Source organism: Cololabis saira, chromosome 1 (genome assembly GCF_033807715.1).
Source record: "Cololabis saira isolate AMF1-May2022 chromosome 1, fColSai1.1, whole genome shotgun sequence".
In the NCBI taxonomy this organism is placed as follows: Eukaryota; Metazoa; Chordata; class Actinopteri; order Beloniformes; family Belonidae; genus Cololabis; species Cololabis saira.
Genome location: NC_084587.1, coordinates 9,615,820 through 9,635,225, shown reverse-complemented (window position 1 = coordinate 9,635,225; position 19,406 = coordinate 9,615,820). Strand labels below are relative to the sequence as shown.

The 19,406-nt window shown below is 38.0% G+C and overlaps 1 protein-coding gene across 1 annotated transcript; it reads left to right on the top strand.

The window, feature by feature from the left end:
- The first annotated feature begins 5,214 nt into the window (after positions 1–5,214).
- Positions 5,215–19,406, top strand: LOC133456562 (ATP-dependent RNA helicase DDX39A-like). Its single transcript, XM_061735091.1, has 10 exons — positions 5,215–5,342; positions 9,591–9,798; positions 10,809–10,936; positions 11,947–12,223; positions 13,392–13,510; positions 14,107–14,238; positions 15,530–15,639; positions 15,731–15,875; positions 16,943–17,090; positions 18,903–19,406. The coding sequence occupies exons 2-10, from the start codon at positions 9,591–9,593 to the stop codon at positions 18,917–18,919; spliced, it is 1,284 nt and encodes a 427-aa protein (XP_061591075.1). The 5' UTR covers positions 5,215–5,342; the 3' UTR covers positions 18,920–19,406.

The window sequence follows — 19,406 nt, the reverse complement described above, 5'->3', positions numbered from 1 at the left end:
TCAGTTGATTTGTAATGAATCCAGAATGTATGACACTTTTGTTTTTTTAATTGCATTACAGAAAATAAAGAACTTTATCACAATATTCTAATTTACTGAGACAGTCCTGTAGTTTCAAACCTCTTCCCAAACTGAGGGGAAGCGAGAACTGCTTCTCAAAGACCATTGCTGATGTCTTTCTCCGTGGCATTATGTTAAGACACACAAGCAAAATGACAAATGTTCTGCCAATGACAAATTAATCAACAACATTTTATTAACAGCATTTGGCTGCTTCTTAATTTGTGTGGAAACAATAAAAAAAAAAAATGTACACACCTCTGCATTGTGTTGACGTTTTTATTTAATATATCATCTGAGGTTTTGAGGTTTTATTTACTTAATTTAAAAAACGTTTCAAGTCTTTTTGATGAAGCCAGAAGGTTTAAATCATATTTATGACAGATACTTGTAATGAACACTGATGTGACTTTTAGCTCTATGATCTTCTACATTAAGAGAAATGAAAGTGGTCCTTGGATAGCAGAGCTGCTTTCAATCCCATCCTGTTGAAACCCGTTATGATGCTTTTTACAGCGTCAGTCATTCATGTTTCCAAAACGACACCTTATTGCCGCCTAGTGGACAAGTTGAAAACTGCAGATTTACAGCCTCCTCTGAAAATATCCATCTGGAGACCACTGAGTTTGAAACTATGGAATTATAACACCAACAACTGATTGAACGCTATTATTTTTCTCCATATCTACTCAGTATGTTGGAGATTGACATGTATCCAACAATATTTGCACAATGTTTATAGATCTGTGCAATGTCTTAAGCACTCTCGTCTTATTATTTGTTTCACTGTATTCATGTGTTTGAATGGCAAACAGAAAATCTAGATGAATAGAGTTGAATACTATTTCTATGATTAGAAACATATGTATAAGACAGTCTTCTTAAAAAAAACAAAAAGAGTAAAATCTGCATGGTTCTGGGGAACGTCAGACTAAATACTGATTTGGGATTTTTTTATGGCTGATCCAGATTTATTTATTTTTTTTAAAAGCCAATAACCATAGAATTCCAGCTGATTATTCCATCTACTACTTACTGTATTTTCTGTTTGTACCTTAAATCCACTCTATGTAGCATTGCAGCTTCTGATCACTTAGGGGGCAGGAAATCACAAGGTTTATGATGATGTTCCAAATGACATATTTTCATGACAAAACTTGGACACAGTGCACGGCATGCATCACAGGACTGAACCCTCTCCCAGTGTAAAACTGCTGTTGTGGTTTTACCAGAAATGATGAGATGATGGTGAGCTTTCTTCTGTTTCACCCAAGTTAAACATTTGACATTTTATCACTCATATTTGTTAAACAAAAGTAACCAAAAACTTCTTCTCATGTGTATAATCTCTATTTATCTCTCTCTCTTTTTTTTTTTTTTTAAATGTGGACTCAAGGTTGTGTTGTTTTCATAGCCAGAGACAGCCCACTGTCATCTTTTTGACCACAAACCGCACAAACAAGTGTCCCACCACTTCCGGTTCATTGACTGAATGGCATTCATTGACAGTGTTCCAGTGTTTAGATTACATTTAAGACTACTTAGTGCATCCCTAGGGAAGCTGCACATCTCGGAGGACAAATCTGCATTCAAATGTGCCGGACCATCTGCAGCGACTTCGATCCCACAACAACCATGATGGCTCCCCCTTTCTGTTTCCACTGACAGAACTGGCTCTGGGTCAGAAAAAACAGTTCCAAGGTAGCAACTCTTTGCTGGACTAGAGGAAAGAACCGCTTACGTCAGCAGAGGGGGGGGTTATTGATTTGATTTGATTTATTTTATTTTTGTACATGTAAAAAAAACAACACTTCATGAGAAGTTTAAGAAAAAAAACAACAAAACAAAGAATTTCATACTTGCTATCTTGATTTACATGTGCCAAAAAAAGAGTAGGAAAAAGTGTAAACTTATTTAGTCCTACCCCTATTCACCGATCATTTAACCTGTATTTATAAATATTCACACACTGTACTCACACTGCTAAATAACAGTATTATTATTATTATTATTATTATTATTATTATTATTATTATTATTATTATTATTATTATTATTATTATTATTATTATTATTATATACTGTAATTATACTCACACACATACTTAAACATGCATACATACATACCGGTACACATAGTTGAATATTTCTATATATTTGTACACACATGCCCATATAAATATTTATTTTTTGCACAGACTCATATCCTGCACTTTACAAACCTCATTGTACATTTCTGTCTATACTTTTTACCTATCCTAAGTTTTTAAGTCACTTTTGTACAGACTCACCCGGCACTTTAAAACCTAATTTTGTACATTTCCGGTCTACATTTTACTTTACTGTTTATACTTTTTATTGTTTATACTTTCTATTGTTTATACATTTCATTTAATTTTATGTCGTACATATTGCTTTTATAATTGTATTGTGTTGCACCAATCACCATAACAAATTCCTCGTGTGAAAACTTGGCAATAAACCCTTTTCTGATTCTGATTCTGATTCTGATTATTAAGACCAACGGAAATAACAAGACTGCGAGATGGCAACGTTTTCAAATGAGAATTAATCTGGATGCAGCAAAGCATCAGTGGTCTGAAGAGGAGATAACCTGTCTTTTAGAGATGTGGTTCACGGAGGAGCTACGTGGTCCAAGTCCGTATTAGAGCAAATACGTTCTTGTTGCTTCAACTTTTGCACCAATGCAAACGCAGCGAAGTAACTGACGTTTGCAGCAACGTAATAACGTAGCTCCCCTTAGCACCCGAGCTGTGGAAAAGCAAACTGGTTCTCAGTTGGTTCGCAAGTTGAACGAGTTGGGAACCAGCACCAGCACTGGACCAGAACCAGCTCTGGAACCAGTTTGGTGGAAAAGGAGTAGACGCGTCTTCAGTAAGCTACAATTAGCTCCACTTGCGTTTTTGTATTTATTTTCCGAATTTATGACAATTAACTATGACCATTACGGTGAAGAAGGACGGTATTTAAGAATGACTACGATCAAGGAAAAGTAATAGACGACGGTCAACAGAAAAGTTTGCAAAAACCCCTCACTCCCAATACCTGTTGGGCACTACCATATCCGTTAAATAACATCCGACCACACCCCTAAGCAATCACTGAGGTGTAGGAAAATCTGTACCACTATAGCAACCGAACATAAAACCAAACATTCATTTTGGCTCTTACACCGTCCTCATACATCCCGACAGTACTGTCGTGGCTCCTTTATCAGCATCTTAGATACATGTGCGAAATTAAATAAATACAATAAATATAAAGATAAATAATACATGAAAACAAAAATTAATTAAGCATAGTCTTATATAAATGGACAAATCAGTCGATAAACCAGATTTCGTCAATAATAACAGTTAAATGTGGTTTAGAAAAACTGGAAAAGAAAGGGACATTCTTTTAAAGCCAGGTTAAAAGGTAGGTCTTAAGGCTGCTTTTAAAAAAAACCCAAAACGTTCTTAGATACTATTTAAAATCCAAATACTGTAAATATTCAAGTTTGGTTCATCTATTTTTAATTACTGTGGGCTGTTTATTTTTTTATTTTTATTCTTCTTCTATTTTATTACTTGTATTTTGCACCGTGGGTCAGAGAGGACTGTAATTTCATTGTGTTGTATGTTGAACATGCAGCATCTGACTGATTGATTGATTGAAATCTTTATTTCGAGAATATTAATTATAAAAAAGAAAACAATTACACAAAATATCAGAAAAATAATTCAAATAAACAGTCATTGAACAAAATCAAAGGGAAATAAACCTTCATGCCCGAAAAGTGAATACATTTTCCATTTACTAAAATTAAAGAAGCTAATTTTAAATGTATTCACAAACTGTATTTAACTCCAATTAAAATGCACAACATTTCAAAGGATATCTCTTCAAAATGTCCAAGATGTAAAAGAACCGATGGAACATTTGTGCATATGTTTTGGGAATGTAATATTTTAATACGTTTCTGGAATTCAATTCATTTCTTCACACAATCAGTTTTAGAAATGAATTTTGAGTTAAGCTCCAATTTGTATTTATCAAATGACACACTGGATCTTCAGTTAGACTGGAAAAAAAGCAGGATATTAATTATGATCACATACTTCGCTAAGAAATGTATACTTTTACTTTGGAAACATGATTCCCCTCCAACTTTCAAGTTTTTTGTAAGTTTTTTTACCATTGCAAAAATTTACTTTGGAAAAATACAACCGTGGTCATATCTTTCAAGAATTTTGGTCTCCATTATTTTCAAAACTGGAGAACTTTTCCAAGGGGGACCAATGAGTATCTCTATTTTCAAACTTTTTCCCTATATGTATGTATGTTTGTATGTATGTGTAGATATATAGTTTGATATCGCTGTTGCTGCCATTTTTTTATTTAATTTTTTTTAAATTCTTTTATATTTATTTAATTTTGTTCTCCCTTAATGTATGATTTTTTATTTTTTTCCCCCCTGGGCAATTATGGGGAGGGTAGGAATGTGGGTAAAAATAGAAAAAATAGAAATTGTGAATGTGAAAATGTGAATTTTGAAAATTATTGTGAAATAAAAAGATATATATATATAAAAAAAGAAAATAATACAAATAAACAGTCATTGAACAAAATCAAATGGAAATTTATGCCCGAAAAGGAGTAGGAGGAAGTAAAAAACTTACGAGGTCCTACCCCTTGTTTTTTTTTTCCATTTTGCTTGAATACAAAATAAAAATAAATATAAATAAATATAACAGCAAGCTTTACTTTATTAAAAAATATACCTATTATTACATTATAAAAATATTACAGCACTTCATTGCAATATTATATCTGAGCATTCTAAATATTATACCTGATCATTATAAATATAAATATACCTGAGCATTAGAAATATTATACCTGAGCATTATAAATAAATTATATAAATAAATGATATACATCATCATCATACATCTGACGATACAACTTTGAAACTAAACTTTGAAAAAAAAATAGAATTTACTTTGAAAGAAAACATTTTCGGCAAAAGACACATTAACATACAATAACATTAGCTTTGAATCAATCACTTTTCTAAAAAGTAATCGATTCAGCAAAAACAGTCCGTCGACTGTGAATAAAGCGTTTTACCGTTTTACCTCCAGGTGGCGCTAGCGAGCATCTATTCCGCGTGTTTGCAGCCGACAAAAACCAAACGAAGAAGAAGAACCGCTTGTGCGTGCGTATCTTCCTTGCTAGTAACACAGTTTCGCGCTCATCAACAACAGCAGAGGAAAAAGGTGAGTCTATCCTGTCTTTTCATTTTTACAAATCACAACGACAACTGTGCGTGTTTGTTTAAACCAAACCGGCGCGTAGCTGCGGTAATTCCGCGGCTGTATTCCAGGTTTTGGTGGTCGCGCCGGGAGCTAACATGCTAACACCTGCATTAGCATCAGATCTGGATAAAGAGTTTCTGCAGAAAGTCGTTTCTGCACAAGCTGATGCTCTTTTTTTTACTACTAATACACCTGAAAACGTTAGTTTAAAGAGGTGTGAAGCTTCAGTCTTGTTAAGGGGTTAGTGTGGCCGCGGTGATGAAGGGTTTCATTGTTTCATTTCATTTTATTCTTTATTTCATTCAAAAAATAAAACAAACTATTCAATACAAATGTTCATAAATTGTGAATGAAAAGGGAGCAGAAAGAAGAAGAATCTTCTATCTAATCTGCCCCCATTGTTTTGCTGCTCTGTTTACCTGGGGCAGGTAAACCTCTACCTGCTCTACCTGGTTAAACTTCACCTGGAGTGGTTTGATTAATTTTCCAGTCCAATGATTAATTCATTCATTTGAACTTGCGGCCTGCTGACGGTGCTGAACCAACTTACACACACTTTTTTATTTGTATTTTTTTTAACCAGGAATGAATGAATGAGTTTATTTCGGACAGAATACATTGAAACATTTACATGTTCATTTCACAAATAAAATAAAGGGTAGATAGAAATGTCCGAAAAAGGAGTAGGCTGAAGCCAATGGCTTATTATAGCCTATCCTGTGCAGTATATATCATTCACACAATATGGCATCCGTTGGATGATAAAACACAAATAAGAAAATAAATATATAAAAAGAAACAAAGTTTTCTTTACTTTTGGTTCTTCCCCATGCCTTCTTAAACATACCTGTGTTCCTTAGTTCATATTTACTCTGGTGGATTTGGAACAGCTCTGAGAACATCTTGGGAGGAGATTATGATGTGCTTTATATATAATCAATAAGGTTTGAAGGTTAACTAGATCCCAGAATTTTAATGTATTTAAATTGATAAATAAAGCATTGGTTGGTGCCAGGTACTCTGCTCCCATAATTATACGCACTTTTTTTATTTTTTTTATTTAAAAGTTCTTTGGATCTATAAACTATTGCGATTGTTTTGGACATTTTCTTTTTGACATGATTAATGTGTGATTTCCAGTTTAATTTATGGTCAATTAATACTCCAAGAAACTTATATTCAAACACTCTTTGAATCTTCACACCATCAATCCTTAATAAGGATTTTACTTAAATTTAAAGATAATTGGTTTACATCAGAAGATCAGGAAGATCCCATTGAGATTAAAAACCTCTTTTCCAAGGGAGACATTGCCAAGATAGGCAGCAGCAATTGCAACACACAGTTACAGAGTTACAAATGACAGATAAAACACCAACAGATAAAATACAATTAAAATAAAAGAAATCAAATCACAAAAAAACAGGTACATGTAATGGAGTCGGCCTGAAGTATTTTCAATTTAGATTTAAAATTACTCAAATAAATTAACGCTGTTAGCCTCCAGTCATTTTGTAATGTGTTCCAGGCTGAAGGAGCAGAATAAAGAGAGGCTCTTTTACCCAGTTCAGTTCTGGGCAAGAGGAACAGAAAGCAGCAGGTATTCTTGTGAACGGAACGAGTAAGAACCAGGACTTCTCTGCACAATCAAGGAGCAGATGTAAGAAGGCAGCAGACCAAGCATTGCCTTTATATATAAAAGTTTACCAATGACTGAGCCTTCGGGTGGCCAGAGAAGACCATCCAACCCAAGAGTAGAACTCACAGTGATGTGTCAATGGTTTACAATTTGTAATGAACCTCAGGGAAGCAGAATATGCAATATCGATCATATGAAGACAGACCTGACCTGATCCTACAATTGGAGAACAGCATAAACTTTGTTTTTTGAATTAAAATTAAGAGTTTAGTTTGAAAAAAATGCCAATCACGTGTAAAGGCGTGTTACTGAGATGCATGTGATAGTTTAGTAATGATAAAGTGCTATCATCAAACTATACAAACACAAATATTACATTTCTTTCTTTCTCATGAGACATGGCTGATATTTTATTAGTGTATTGAATTGTGATTCTGTGTTTACGACTATTATTATTATTATTATTATTACGACTATTTTTTTTACAATTCTGTCCATTCTGATATTTATGATAGTTTAACATCGACTAGACCAAGTTAAGCAACCCCAGATCATAATATAACTAGGGATGTGCAGATCAACACTGAAATATCTATACTTCTGATAAGGGACAGATAAAATTAGCTTAGTCTTCTTTCTGTTCCCTTTCATTCAAGGAAAGAGATTTGTTGTAATTGTATTGAACTGTTTTGTTTTTCTTTTAATGAATGAAAGAAAGATCTGTATGCTCTAAAATAGATTCTCAAATGAAAATATCGATGCTTTTGATACTTCAGTCATTTGTGGTAATGTATATTGTTAATTAATAATTAAACTATTCAGATTTTTTCTAAATGACACGCTGCTGGTAGGAACTACTTTTTTTCATTTTTATAGTAGTTCTAATTTTTGTTTATTCTCATTTGTTTATTATTATTATTATTATTATTATTACGACTATTTTTACAATTCTGTTCAGATTTTTATGATATTTTAACCTCGACCTGACCAACTTAAGCAACCTCAGATCATAATATAACTAGTGATGTGTGGATCAATACTGAAATACCAATACTTCCAATACCAGATCAATAGGCTCTAAAATCGATTCGATTCTCAATCTAAAATACACAATTTTCTTGGATTTACCGGGGACATTAGGTGTATTTGCACAGTGTATCGGTATCGCTGATACCAGCCTGAATTTTACTCTATCAGATTGGAAAGGAAATCAGTGGTAAAGAACGTCACTAAATATAACCCTTTCTGGTTTTCACAGCAGATAAGATCTCTGACGGATGTTGAAGATGTAGAAATAAATTATCCTGGTTCATAAAACGGTTTTGGTCTCTATAGCTTAAAGCACTGCATTTATTTCCAATAAGGGGCGTGTATTTTTGATTGGCAGCCGGGATAGCCAACAGCTTGCCATCAGTTCTTGATCAGACAGAAGTTTAGTGACTCATTTGGAAGCCCGTACTCAGCCAATATTGTCTAAATGCCGGGGCAGTTTCTGATTTCACCAATGAAACGAGATATTCTTCTGCAAATAATCAGCAGATTCTCTGTCTTAGACCTGCTGAAGGAGCTGGTGCCACCGCTAACTTCAACTGGCATAGTGGGGTCGTGTTCATTGCACCTGTTTGCATCATGGCGCTGTACAGAATAAGGAAAGGGGGGTTTCAGAACCGCTCTTCATGCTCTGTCGTCTTACCCTGACGCTCCTGTAATGCTGGAATACATCTGAACTCATCGGACTGACTCGTCTTTTTACGTTCTTACAGATTTCAGTGTTCATGCTCCCGTTAAAAAGAAGTTAGTTTAAGTGTACAGCATTTGGAGAGAATTAAAACGACCTGTCTTAATTTGTAAACATTGGCTAATATAAAAGGCTTTTTAGCTCAGATCATCCTACAGATCTGTGGTTGAAGCCGTCTTTACAACGTATTTACACTTGTTTGGTCACGCTTTCATTTTTTCTTCCATTGTTGATTTGTTGTGCCTCTTATTGGTAATAGAAACTGTGAGCTAGTTTCATTGTTGTTGTTGGTGTGTGACACTTCTGGAAAGTGATGCACACTGTTCACAGGGGTCCAAAGTTGGCTGTTTGCCTATAGTTGGGACGGAAAACTGCTAGAACTACAGAGCCCTTCCTAAAAAATAATCCAACATTTTGTAAAATAAAATGGGAAAGGACATTTAAAAATTTTTGCGCTGCTTTAACTAATAACAATCGTTCTGGGTACTTTTTTCTAGATGATGTGCCACAGTTTTAGCAATGCCTTGGGCAGTTCCTAACCCTCATCAGAAATCTCCTTAGTAGTTTTTCTTTGCTTGATGTGGATTAAACATTTGACCGCTTTAAAACTGAGTAACTTATTTTCTACAAGCTGAGGACAAGTCTTCTTTTGAGGTTGTTTCAGGAATCAGAAGCTCTTTACTGGACCAGTTGGTTATTTACTGAAGCTGAAACTATTTAATAGCTGGACATCTATGATAGGTTCGGACCTAGTTTAAAAAGAAATTGTTATTGCAATGCAACCTTTGACTTTCTAGTTTTCCTTATTTTTATTTATTTGTTGACAATCCAGATGGCAGAGAACGACGTTGATAATGAACTTCTGGACTACGAAGAGGACGAGGAACCCCAAGGACTCCCTGAGAGCGGCACCCCGGCGAGCAAAAAGGAGGTGAAGGGTTCCTACGTTTCCATCCACAGCTCGGGTTTCCGAGACTTTCTCCTCAAACCAGAGCTGCTCCGAGCCATCGTTGACTGTGGGTTTGAGCATCCTTCAGAAGGTGACTATCCGCTTTATAACCCATTTATTAAAGCTGTTGTATCTTTCTTGTCATCCTGGTATCAGTGAAGCTCATTTCAGACATATATTTCTTGCCACCAATATAATAACAAATTAATATGTTAGTGATGCACCGAAATGAAAATTTGTGGCCGAAACCGAAACCGAAACTAATAATAAACACTTGGCCCAATACCGAACATGGTTCTTCAGCAGTTTTTCATTTATTTTGCCAATTTTTTCACCATTGCCTAAATCAAATGCATTTGATTTAGGCACGCTTTTCAAAGAAAAAAATCTTTTACAAAATTACAAGGTAGAAAATATTTATTGAAAATTAAAAAATTTTAATTTCCCAGCATTATGTTGTTTTGGTTCCAACTCCTGGTGAATGTTTGGTAAAATTCTTATGGGGTTAATTTCTGGTTGGCCAACGATTTATTACGGGAGCGGCCAGTCTATTAGGTAAAATTCTTATGGGGTTAGTTTTTGGTTGGCCAACGATTAATGTAGTGCGCAACGTTACGGGACGGAGCGGCCAGTCTATTTCCTTATTTTACAATGCCGTTATTAATTGTTCGTTTTTTTTTTCCCAACTTATTCCACCGAACACCGAAAGTGTTTTTTTGCCATTTTCGGCCGAACAATTTCGGTTACCGAACAATTGGTGCATCACTAGAATATGTCGCTCTCTTGCTGGTTAAATTTGTTTAATGATTTTGAAAATAATTTCACTTGACTTATTATCACTTACAGATTTCTATGAAGTATGAAAGAAAAGAGATTGTTTAGCATTTTGGGACTAATGAATAAGTTAATAATAAATAATTATTTATTATTCTGTGATACTAACCTTTGATTTAGCGTTACTAAAAGTCTTCAGTGACCCCTGAGAAAGTAGTTAGATTCGTCACTAGTGGTGTTTTTGGAAGAAAAAGGAGTCTGCAACCTCTTTATGAACTTTCCACTAACTTAAACATTTTTTTTTCCCCGTTTGTTTCTTACCTCTAGTTCAACACGAGTGTATTCCTCAAGCTATCCTGGGCATGGACATCCTGTGTCAGGCCAAGTCTGGTATGGGAAAGACAGCCGTGTTTGTGCTCGCAACCCTGCAGCAGATAGAACCGGTGGACGGGCAGGTGAGGTGGACGTTGTACCTGCTTCTCCTTCACGCCTCTGAAATCCTGTTGTTGACTGATGTTTACACTAGAACTGGGGCCGGATTCACCAATATGTTGTTAAGAACGATCTTAAGAAATGTCTTAAGATCTAAAATTAAGAAGTTCATAAGAAAGTTCTCAAGTGCAATTCCTCAATATTTTCTTAAGAACTGTCATTTCTTACGAATGTCTTATTTTTCCTACTTAAGAACTTCTTAAAATATGTCATTGTATTGCACGCGTCAACAAACAGCATTTATACAGGTAGTTTGGTCTTAACCGTCAGTCACTCACTAAACATGGAGAAGGAGAAAAAGAGATGCAGGAACTTTTCAAGGTTATGGTGGATGAGATTAATGTGCGAAAAAAAAATACTATTGGGGAAAATTAATAATAATTAACTACAATGCTAACTAACATACTAACAAACAGTTAACAGGCTCTTTGTGTAATTAATTACAAAGTATATCCTCAAACTATGACCTACTAGTCTCTACTTGTCTAAAATGTGTTGAAAAAGGTAATATTAGAGTCTTACCTTTTTAAGGAGACATTTTAGACATAAGACATTTTAAGACATAAGACATTTTAAGACAGGTCAAGGTTGTCTTAAAGTTAAGAAAAAAGTCAAGAACAAATTTGAGAACTTTTATTTCAAGAATACCATGTATTCTTAAGTTAAGAAGAAACTTAAGAAGAAAGTTGAGAAAGTACTTAACTTTTCTGGAGAATATGACTTCTTCTCTTTTTTTTTCCCCTTAAGACTGAACATAAGAAAAAATGACACTTTTTTTTTTCTTAAGAATGTTTTGTAAATCCGGCCCCTGTTCTGGAAGATTTTTGGGGTCTCCATTTTTGAACAGGGGGAAAAAAAAAAACATGGAAAAGTGCCAGCTGAGATTCAAACCGTTCGAAACCCGTCTAGTTCATGTTCTTCTCGGATCTTTGACACGTGGGAAACAAACTGACAGGATTTTCCTGTGTTGCAGGTGTCGGTCCTTGTCATGTGCCACACGCGAGAGCTGGCCTTCCAGATAAGCAAAGAGTACGAGCGCTTCTCCAAGTACATGCCCACAGTCAAGGTGTCCGTGTTCTTCGGCGGCCTGGCCATCAAGAAAGACGAGGACGTGCTAAAGAAGAACTGCCCCCACATCGTTGTGGGAACTCCGGGCCGGACCCTGGCCCTCATCCGGAACAAGACCCTCAGCGTGAAGAACATTAAACACTTTGTGCTCGACGAGTGCGATAAGATGTTGGAGCAGTTAGGTGAGTTGGAAGATGTTTGAATGACGGGTAACTGTTTTAAGAACCAACACCAAACTGAGATGCTACAGTGGCAGCGGTGGATGTATGGAATAAATTAGATTGGGATTTGAATTTATGTAGAACCTTAACCTTATTTAAAAAAACATTGAAAAGAAGGATGATTTCTTTATATCAAATTAATGAGTGGTGATGCTTGCTATGCTGAGTTGGGTATTTATTTAATAAGTGATTTGATTTGATTTTTTTAAGGATGAAGGTAACATGTAGATTGCACCTTTTTTATTTTTAATTTTTTTTATTTCTTGAGGAATTTTTGTTATCCCCATGGAGGCAATTTGTTTTACTGTCAGTCTTTTCTCTTACTTCTTGCTTTCATTTCATTACTTGAATTAATCTTTTTGAGGGTAGGCAAATAATAAGCTTTACTTCAGCCTACACCTTTTTCGGTCTAGATGTTATTTGTATATTGGACATTTTTTGTAATGTTTTCTTTGAACAGCATATTAGTTTTCTTGTTGTCATTTTTATTCTTTTTTTTTTTTAGTGATGATATGACCGAAATAAACTAAACTAAAAAGAAACAAGGAGGTTTAGAGGACGGCGACTAATACCAAGACCTTATTGTGGAGAAAACTGTTTAATGTGTTCTTTTAAATACAGTTGTGTGAAAAAGTGTTTGCCCCCTTCCTGATTTCTTATTTTTTTTGCATGTTTGTCACACTTAAATCTTTCAGATCATCAAACAAATTTAAATATTAGACAAAGATAACACAAGTAAACACAAAATGCAGTTTTTAAATGAAGGTTTTTATTATTTAGGGGAAAGAAAAATCCAAACGTACATGGCCCTGTGTGAAAAAGCGATTGTCTCCCCCGTTAAAACCTAAATTAACTGTTTATTATCACATCTTTGGAAAGCTGAGTTCAGTTTCTCTAGCCACACCAGGCCTGATTACTGCCACACCTGTTCTCAATCAAGAAATCACTTCAATAGGACCTGCCTGATAAAGTTAGGTCGACCATCTTTGTCTAATATTAAGATTAGTTTGATCTGAAACATTTAAGTGTGACAAACATGCAAAAAAATAAGAAATCAGGAAGGGGGCATCACCTTTTCACACAACTGTATGTAAATACTAGCAACACTCACATTTGTTTTTCTCCGCAGACATGAGGCGCGACGTTCAGGAAATCTTCAGGCTGACGCCCCACGAGAAACAGGTCATGATGTTCAGCGCAACGCTAAGCAAGGAGATCCGTCCCGTCTGCCGCAAGTTCATGCAGGATGTGAGTAACCGTCTGTAAAGCCTGACTTACGTTTCTGAGCAGCAGGCGGGTGCGTAGTCCATGCAAGGCATGTTTTCATCGTGCTGTTATTACACCTTCAACCACTAGGTGGCACTGTAGGTTCTTTTGTGCAGCACCCTTGCTCCTACAGACATAACAGAGAATATAAAGTGTATTTTACATCAGTTGCAGCTGATAAATGTGACTTCCTGCAGAGAAATACAGTCGTGTGTGTAAAATCAGCTGATGCTCAAGTCAGATCAGATTTAAAGTACATTATTTAAAGTGCAACCATAACAACACAGATGTGCACCTTCACATGATCAGTATATAAGATGGCATGACGCCTCTCTGGTGAGGTTTTTGTTCCAGTCCCCTCTAGCTTTGCCCACTTGTGGCTGTCAGTGCCATAAGTGGCCATTAATGAGGGGCAGAGCGACTCTCCTCAGCAGATCCAGCTTCGTCAGGATAGTCTTCCTCCTGACTTCGCTACGCTGCAGGAGAACAAGTGCAACCTTTTCCTCAGGAGCTCGTCATGTGTTTCAAACGCGTTTCCAACGCTCTAACGCTGCCCCCTCTCCTTCCTTGTTGTGCAGCCGATGGAAGTGTTTGTGGACGACGAGACCAAGCTGACGCTTCACGGCTTACAGCAGTATTACTGCAAGCTGAAGGACAGCGAGAAGAACCGGAAGCTGTTCGACCTGCTCGACGTGCTGGAGTTCAACCAGGTAGAGCTGGCGGCCCCTTCACATGAGGCTGTAACTTACAGAGCAATCGTTGTATTCAGACTAATTTAATAAAGACTTTGTATCAGAGCTTAGAGTCCAGGGGCCAGATTCACCAATATGTTCCTAAGAAATGTCTTAAGATCTAAAATTAAGAACTTCATAAGAAAGTTCTTAAGTGAAATTCCTCAATATTTTCTTAAGAACCGTCTTAAGAACTGTCATTTCTTACGAATTTCTTATTTTTCCTACTTAAGAACTTCTTAAAATATGTCTTTGCATTGCACGTGCCAACAAACAACATTTATAGGTAGTTTGGGTCTTAACCGTCACTCACTAAACATGGAGAAGGAGAAAAAGAGATGCAGGAACTTTTCAAGGTTATGGTGGATGAGATTAATGTGCGAAAAAAAATACTATTGGGGAAAATTAATAATAATTAACTACCACGCTAACTAACATGCAAACAAACAGTTAACAGGCTCTTTGTGTAATTAATTACAAAGTATATCCTCAAACTATGACCTACTAGTCTAAACTTGTCTAAAATGTGTTGAAAAAGGTGATATTAGATATCTTAAAGTTAAGAAAAAAGTCAAGAACAAATTTGAGAACTTTTATTTCAAGAATACCATTTATTCGATACATAAGTATTTTCTCAACTTTCTTCTTAAGAAAAAACTTAAGAACTTTTTTGGAGAATATGACTTCTTCTCTTTTTTCTTCTTAAGACTGAACTTAAGAAAAAATGACACTTAAAGGCTGAATTATGGTTCTGCGTCAAAACGACGCCGTGTCTACGGCGTGTGGTTTTTGTACACGCAGAGGACACGCCGTCACATGCGCCGTCAGTGACGTGCACCTCCTGAAAATTGTAACTACGCGTCGAGGAGACGCCGACCACACGCAGACCGAGAGGGCTGTGATTGGTTCGTTTGAAAGCGAAGCATTTCCGGTTTCCGGTTTGAATCAGTAGTGAACTTCCAGGGCTCTTTTCTTCGTTTATATGTGATTTTTTTTGTTTTTGTTTTTTGCACAATAGTTGTCCTTATCTCTTTGATTTACTGTGACCGGAAAAAGTCGGATAAACCATTCAGAAAAAGATCGCTGACTAGTGGCCGCGGGGGGTACTGCACCGCGACCAAATGGAGAGACGGAGAAGTCCGAAGGATTCGTGACGACGTCACGGGTGCGCCGTGTGCTCTGCGTGTGTGTGACGCAGAACCATACCCGCACCTTAAGAAGAAAAAATAATTGCCCATGTTTGACTGGAGTGTTTTTTTCCTCCTGACAGGTGGTGATCTTCGTGAAGTCGGTGAATCGCTGCGTGGCTCTGTCACAGCTGCTGGTGGAGCAGAACTTCCCCGCGATAGCGATCCACAGAGGCATGGCGCAGGAGGAGAGGTGGGTGCCGCTTCCCGCTCGCTCGCCGCCTTCAGCATCTCGCATCAGCTGGGAACTCATCTTCTTTCTGGTGTTGTTTCCCCCCAACCAGGTTATCCCGGTACCAGCAGTTTAAAGACTTCCAGAGGCGGATCCTGGTGGCGACCAACCTGTTCGGCCGAGGCATGGACATCGAGCGGGTCAACATCGTCTTCAACTACGACATGCCGGAAGATTCTGACACATACCTTCACAGAGTTGGTTCATTTTAAATAAATACGACTGCTCGCTCGAGTCTGTAGAATCTTTTATTTTTTAACCCGTGTACTGTCTTTGGGTCAAAATGACCCAATCCTTCTATCCTTCTTTCCTCCTGCTCTCTCCCCTTTTCTCCTCTTTTCCTCCTTTTTTACCCTCCTTTACTCCTTTTTCTTCCTACCTCCCTTTCGTCATTTGTTCCTTTATTACCTTCTTTGCTTTTCCTTCCTTCTTTCCTTCCTTTTCTCCATTCCTTCCTCCCTCCCTTCTTTGCTTTTCCTCCCTTCTTTCGTTCCTTTCTCCCTTCCTTCCATCTTTTCTCCCTTCTTTCCTCCCTTCCATCTTTTATCCCTTCCTTACTCCCTTTCCTACTTCCTTCCTCCTTTCCTTCTTTTCTCCTTTCTCCATTCCTTCCATCTTTTCTCCCTTCCATCTTTTCTCCCTTCCTTACTCCCTTTCCTACTTCCTTCCTTCTTTCCTTTTCTCCTTTCTTCCTTACTTCCTTCTTTCCTTCCTTCCATATTTTTTCCCTTCCTTACTCCCTTTCCTACTTCCTTCCTTCTTTCCTTCTTTTCTCCTTTCTCCATTCCTTCCATCTTTTCTCCCTTTCCTACTTCCTTCCTTCTTTCCTCCTTTTATCTTTTCTCCCTTTCCTCCCTTTCCTACTTCCTTCTTTTCTCCTTTCTTCCTTACTTCCTTCTTTCCCTCCCTTCCATCTTTTCTCCCTTCCTTACTCCCTTTCCTACTTCCTTCCTTCTTTCCTTTTCTCCTTTCTTCCTTACTTCCTTCTTTCCTTCCTTCCATATTTTTTCCTTTCCTACTTCCTTCCTTCTTTCCTCCTTTTCTTCCTACTTCCTTCTTTCCTTCCTTCATTCCTTTTCTCCCTTCACCCTCCCTTGACCCAAACACAGCACATGGGTTAAATGGTGGAAAATTTCAAATAAATGGGGCAGGAAATTAAAGGCACAAGTCTGAACTCTAAAGTTGTAGTGATTCTATAAATACAGGGTTATTATCCAAATATTTAAAGGTTGGGGTTGGTCTAACTTCCTCCTCTCGCCCTCAGGTGGCGCGTGCCGGCAGGTTCGGGACCAAAGGCTTGGCCATCACCTTCGTGTCAGACGAAGCGGACGCCAAGACCTTGAACGAGGTGCAGGACCGCTTCGAGGTCAACGTCGCAGAGCTGCCAGACGAGATCGACATCTCCTCCTACAGTAAGTTCTCGGTAGATGCAGATGCTTCACGGAGAGTCGGGTAGCTGGTCTGGCGGGTCACGCTCGTGCCTCTACCCGGATAGAAACACTTTGGTCTGTTGTTGAAAACTCACTCAAAAGAAAGTAAAACTGGATTTATTAACCCTTGTGCTGTCTTTGGGTCAAGGGAGGGAGAAGGGAGAAAAGAAGGAATGAAGGAAGGGAGAAAAGATGGAAGGAAGGGAGAAAAGATGGAAGGAAGGAAGAAAAGATGGAAGGAAGGGAGAAAAGAAGGAAGGAAGGGAGAAAAGAAGGAAGGAAGGAAGGGAGAAAAGATGGAAGGAAGGGAGAAAAGATGGAAGGAAGGGAGAAAAGATGGAAGGAAGGGAGAAAAGAAGGAAGGAAGGGAGAAAAGAAGGAAGGAAGGGAGAAAAGATGGAAGGAAGGAAGGGAGAAAAGATGGAAGGAAGGAAGGGAGAAAAGATGGAAGGAAGGAAGGGAGAAAAGATGGAAGGAAGGAAGGGAGAAAAGATGGAAGGAAGGAAGGGAGAAAAGATGGAAGGAAGGAAGGGAGAAAAGATGGAAGGAAGGGAGAAAAGAAGGAAGGAAGGGAGAAAAGAAGGAAGGAAGGGAGAAAAGAAGGAAGGAAGGAAGGGAGAAAAGAAGGAAGGAAGGAAGGAAGGGAGAAAAGAAGGAAGGAAGGGAGAAAAGAAGGAAGGAAGGAAGGGAGGAAGGGAGGGAGAAAAGAAGGAAGGAAGGAAGGGAGAAAAGAAGGAAGGAAGGAAGGGAGAAAGAAGGAAGGAAGGAAGGGAGAAAAGAAGGAAGGAAGGAAGGGAGAAAAGAAGGAAGGAAGGAAGGGAGAAAAGAAGGAAGGAAGGAAGGGAGAAAAGGAAGAAGGAAGGAAGGGAGAAAAGAAGGAAGGAAGGAAGGGAGAAAAGAAGGAAGGGAGGAAGGAAGGAAGGGAGGAAGGGAGAGAGAAAAGGAGGGAGGAAGGAAGGAAGGAAGGGAGGGAGGAAGGGAGGGAGGAAGGGAGAGAGAAAAGGAGGGAGGAAGGAAGGAAGGAAGGGAGAAAAGAAGGAAGGAAGGAAGGAAGGAAGGAAGGGAGAAAAGAAGGAAGGAAGGAAGGAAGGAAGGGAGGAAGGGAGAGAGAAAAGGAGGGAGGAAGGAAGGAAGGAAGGAAGGGAGAAAAGAAGGAAGGGAGGAAGGAAGGAAGGGAGGAAGGGAGAGAGAAAAGGAGGGAGGAAGGAAGGAAGGAAGGGAGGGAGGAAGGGAGGGAGGAAGGGAGAGAGAAAAGGAGGGAGGAAGGAAGGAAGGAAGGGAGAAAAGAAGGAAGGAAGGAAGGAAGGAAGGAAGGGAGAAAAGAAGGAAGGAAGGAAGGGAGAAAAGAAGGAAGGAAGGAAGGAAGGAAGGGAGAAAGGAAGGGAGAAAGAAAGGAAGGGAGAAAAGAAGGAAGGGAGAAAAGAAGGAAGGAAGGAAGGGAGAAAAGAAGGAAGGAAGGAAGGGAGAAAAGAAGGAAGGAAGGAAGGGAGGAAGGAAGGAAGGAAGGGAGAAAGGGAGGGAGGAAGGAAGGAAGGGAGAAAGGGAGGGAGGAAGGGAGAAAAGATGGAAGGAATGGAGGAAGGAAAGAATGGAGAAAGAAGGTAATAAAGGAACGAATGACGAAAGGGAGGTAGGAAGGAAAAGAGGAAAGGAAGGAGAGAGCAGGAGGAAAGGATAGAAGAATTGGGTCATTTTGACCCAAAGACAGCACAAGGGTTAAGACAAAGTCCACTGATGTGACAGTTTTTCTCTTCTCACGGCGTCTTTTTTCTAATATTTTGTTTCTTTTTGCAGTTGAACAGTCCAGATGAGTCCGACGTGTTCCCCCCATGAAGACTGTGTGGCCCTCATTGTTGCTGTGTTTTTTGGTGGAATATTTGTATAAATATCCTCCTCCCAACATGCACGTTGGCAAGTTTGTTAGTCATTTTTTAATTTTAATGTCTCATTGAAGAGTGCTGGTTTTAGTCCTTTTCCTTGTTGAAACCGTGAATATTGTTTTATGTTTTTTTTTCTTTTGTTAAAGAAATAAACTTTTTAACTTATTTTCTTTTATTTTACTTCTGTGTATTGGGTTTTGAATATCTCAGATGTTTTAAAGTATTTCAGGTGTTGAATCAAAGATATTGCTGATGTAGTTTTGACTGTAGTGATGATACTCGCCAGCAGAGGGCGCTGTTGTCTGTACCGCGCAGCCGCCGTCGTCCCAGACAGCTGCTGACTTCAAACTGCCTGCCAAGAAGTATAATTTGAAACTGTACGAGTTGAGTTAAAATAAATCCTCACATGAAACTTGAA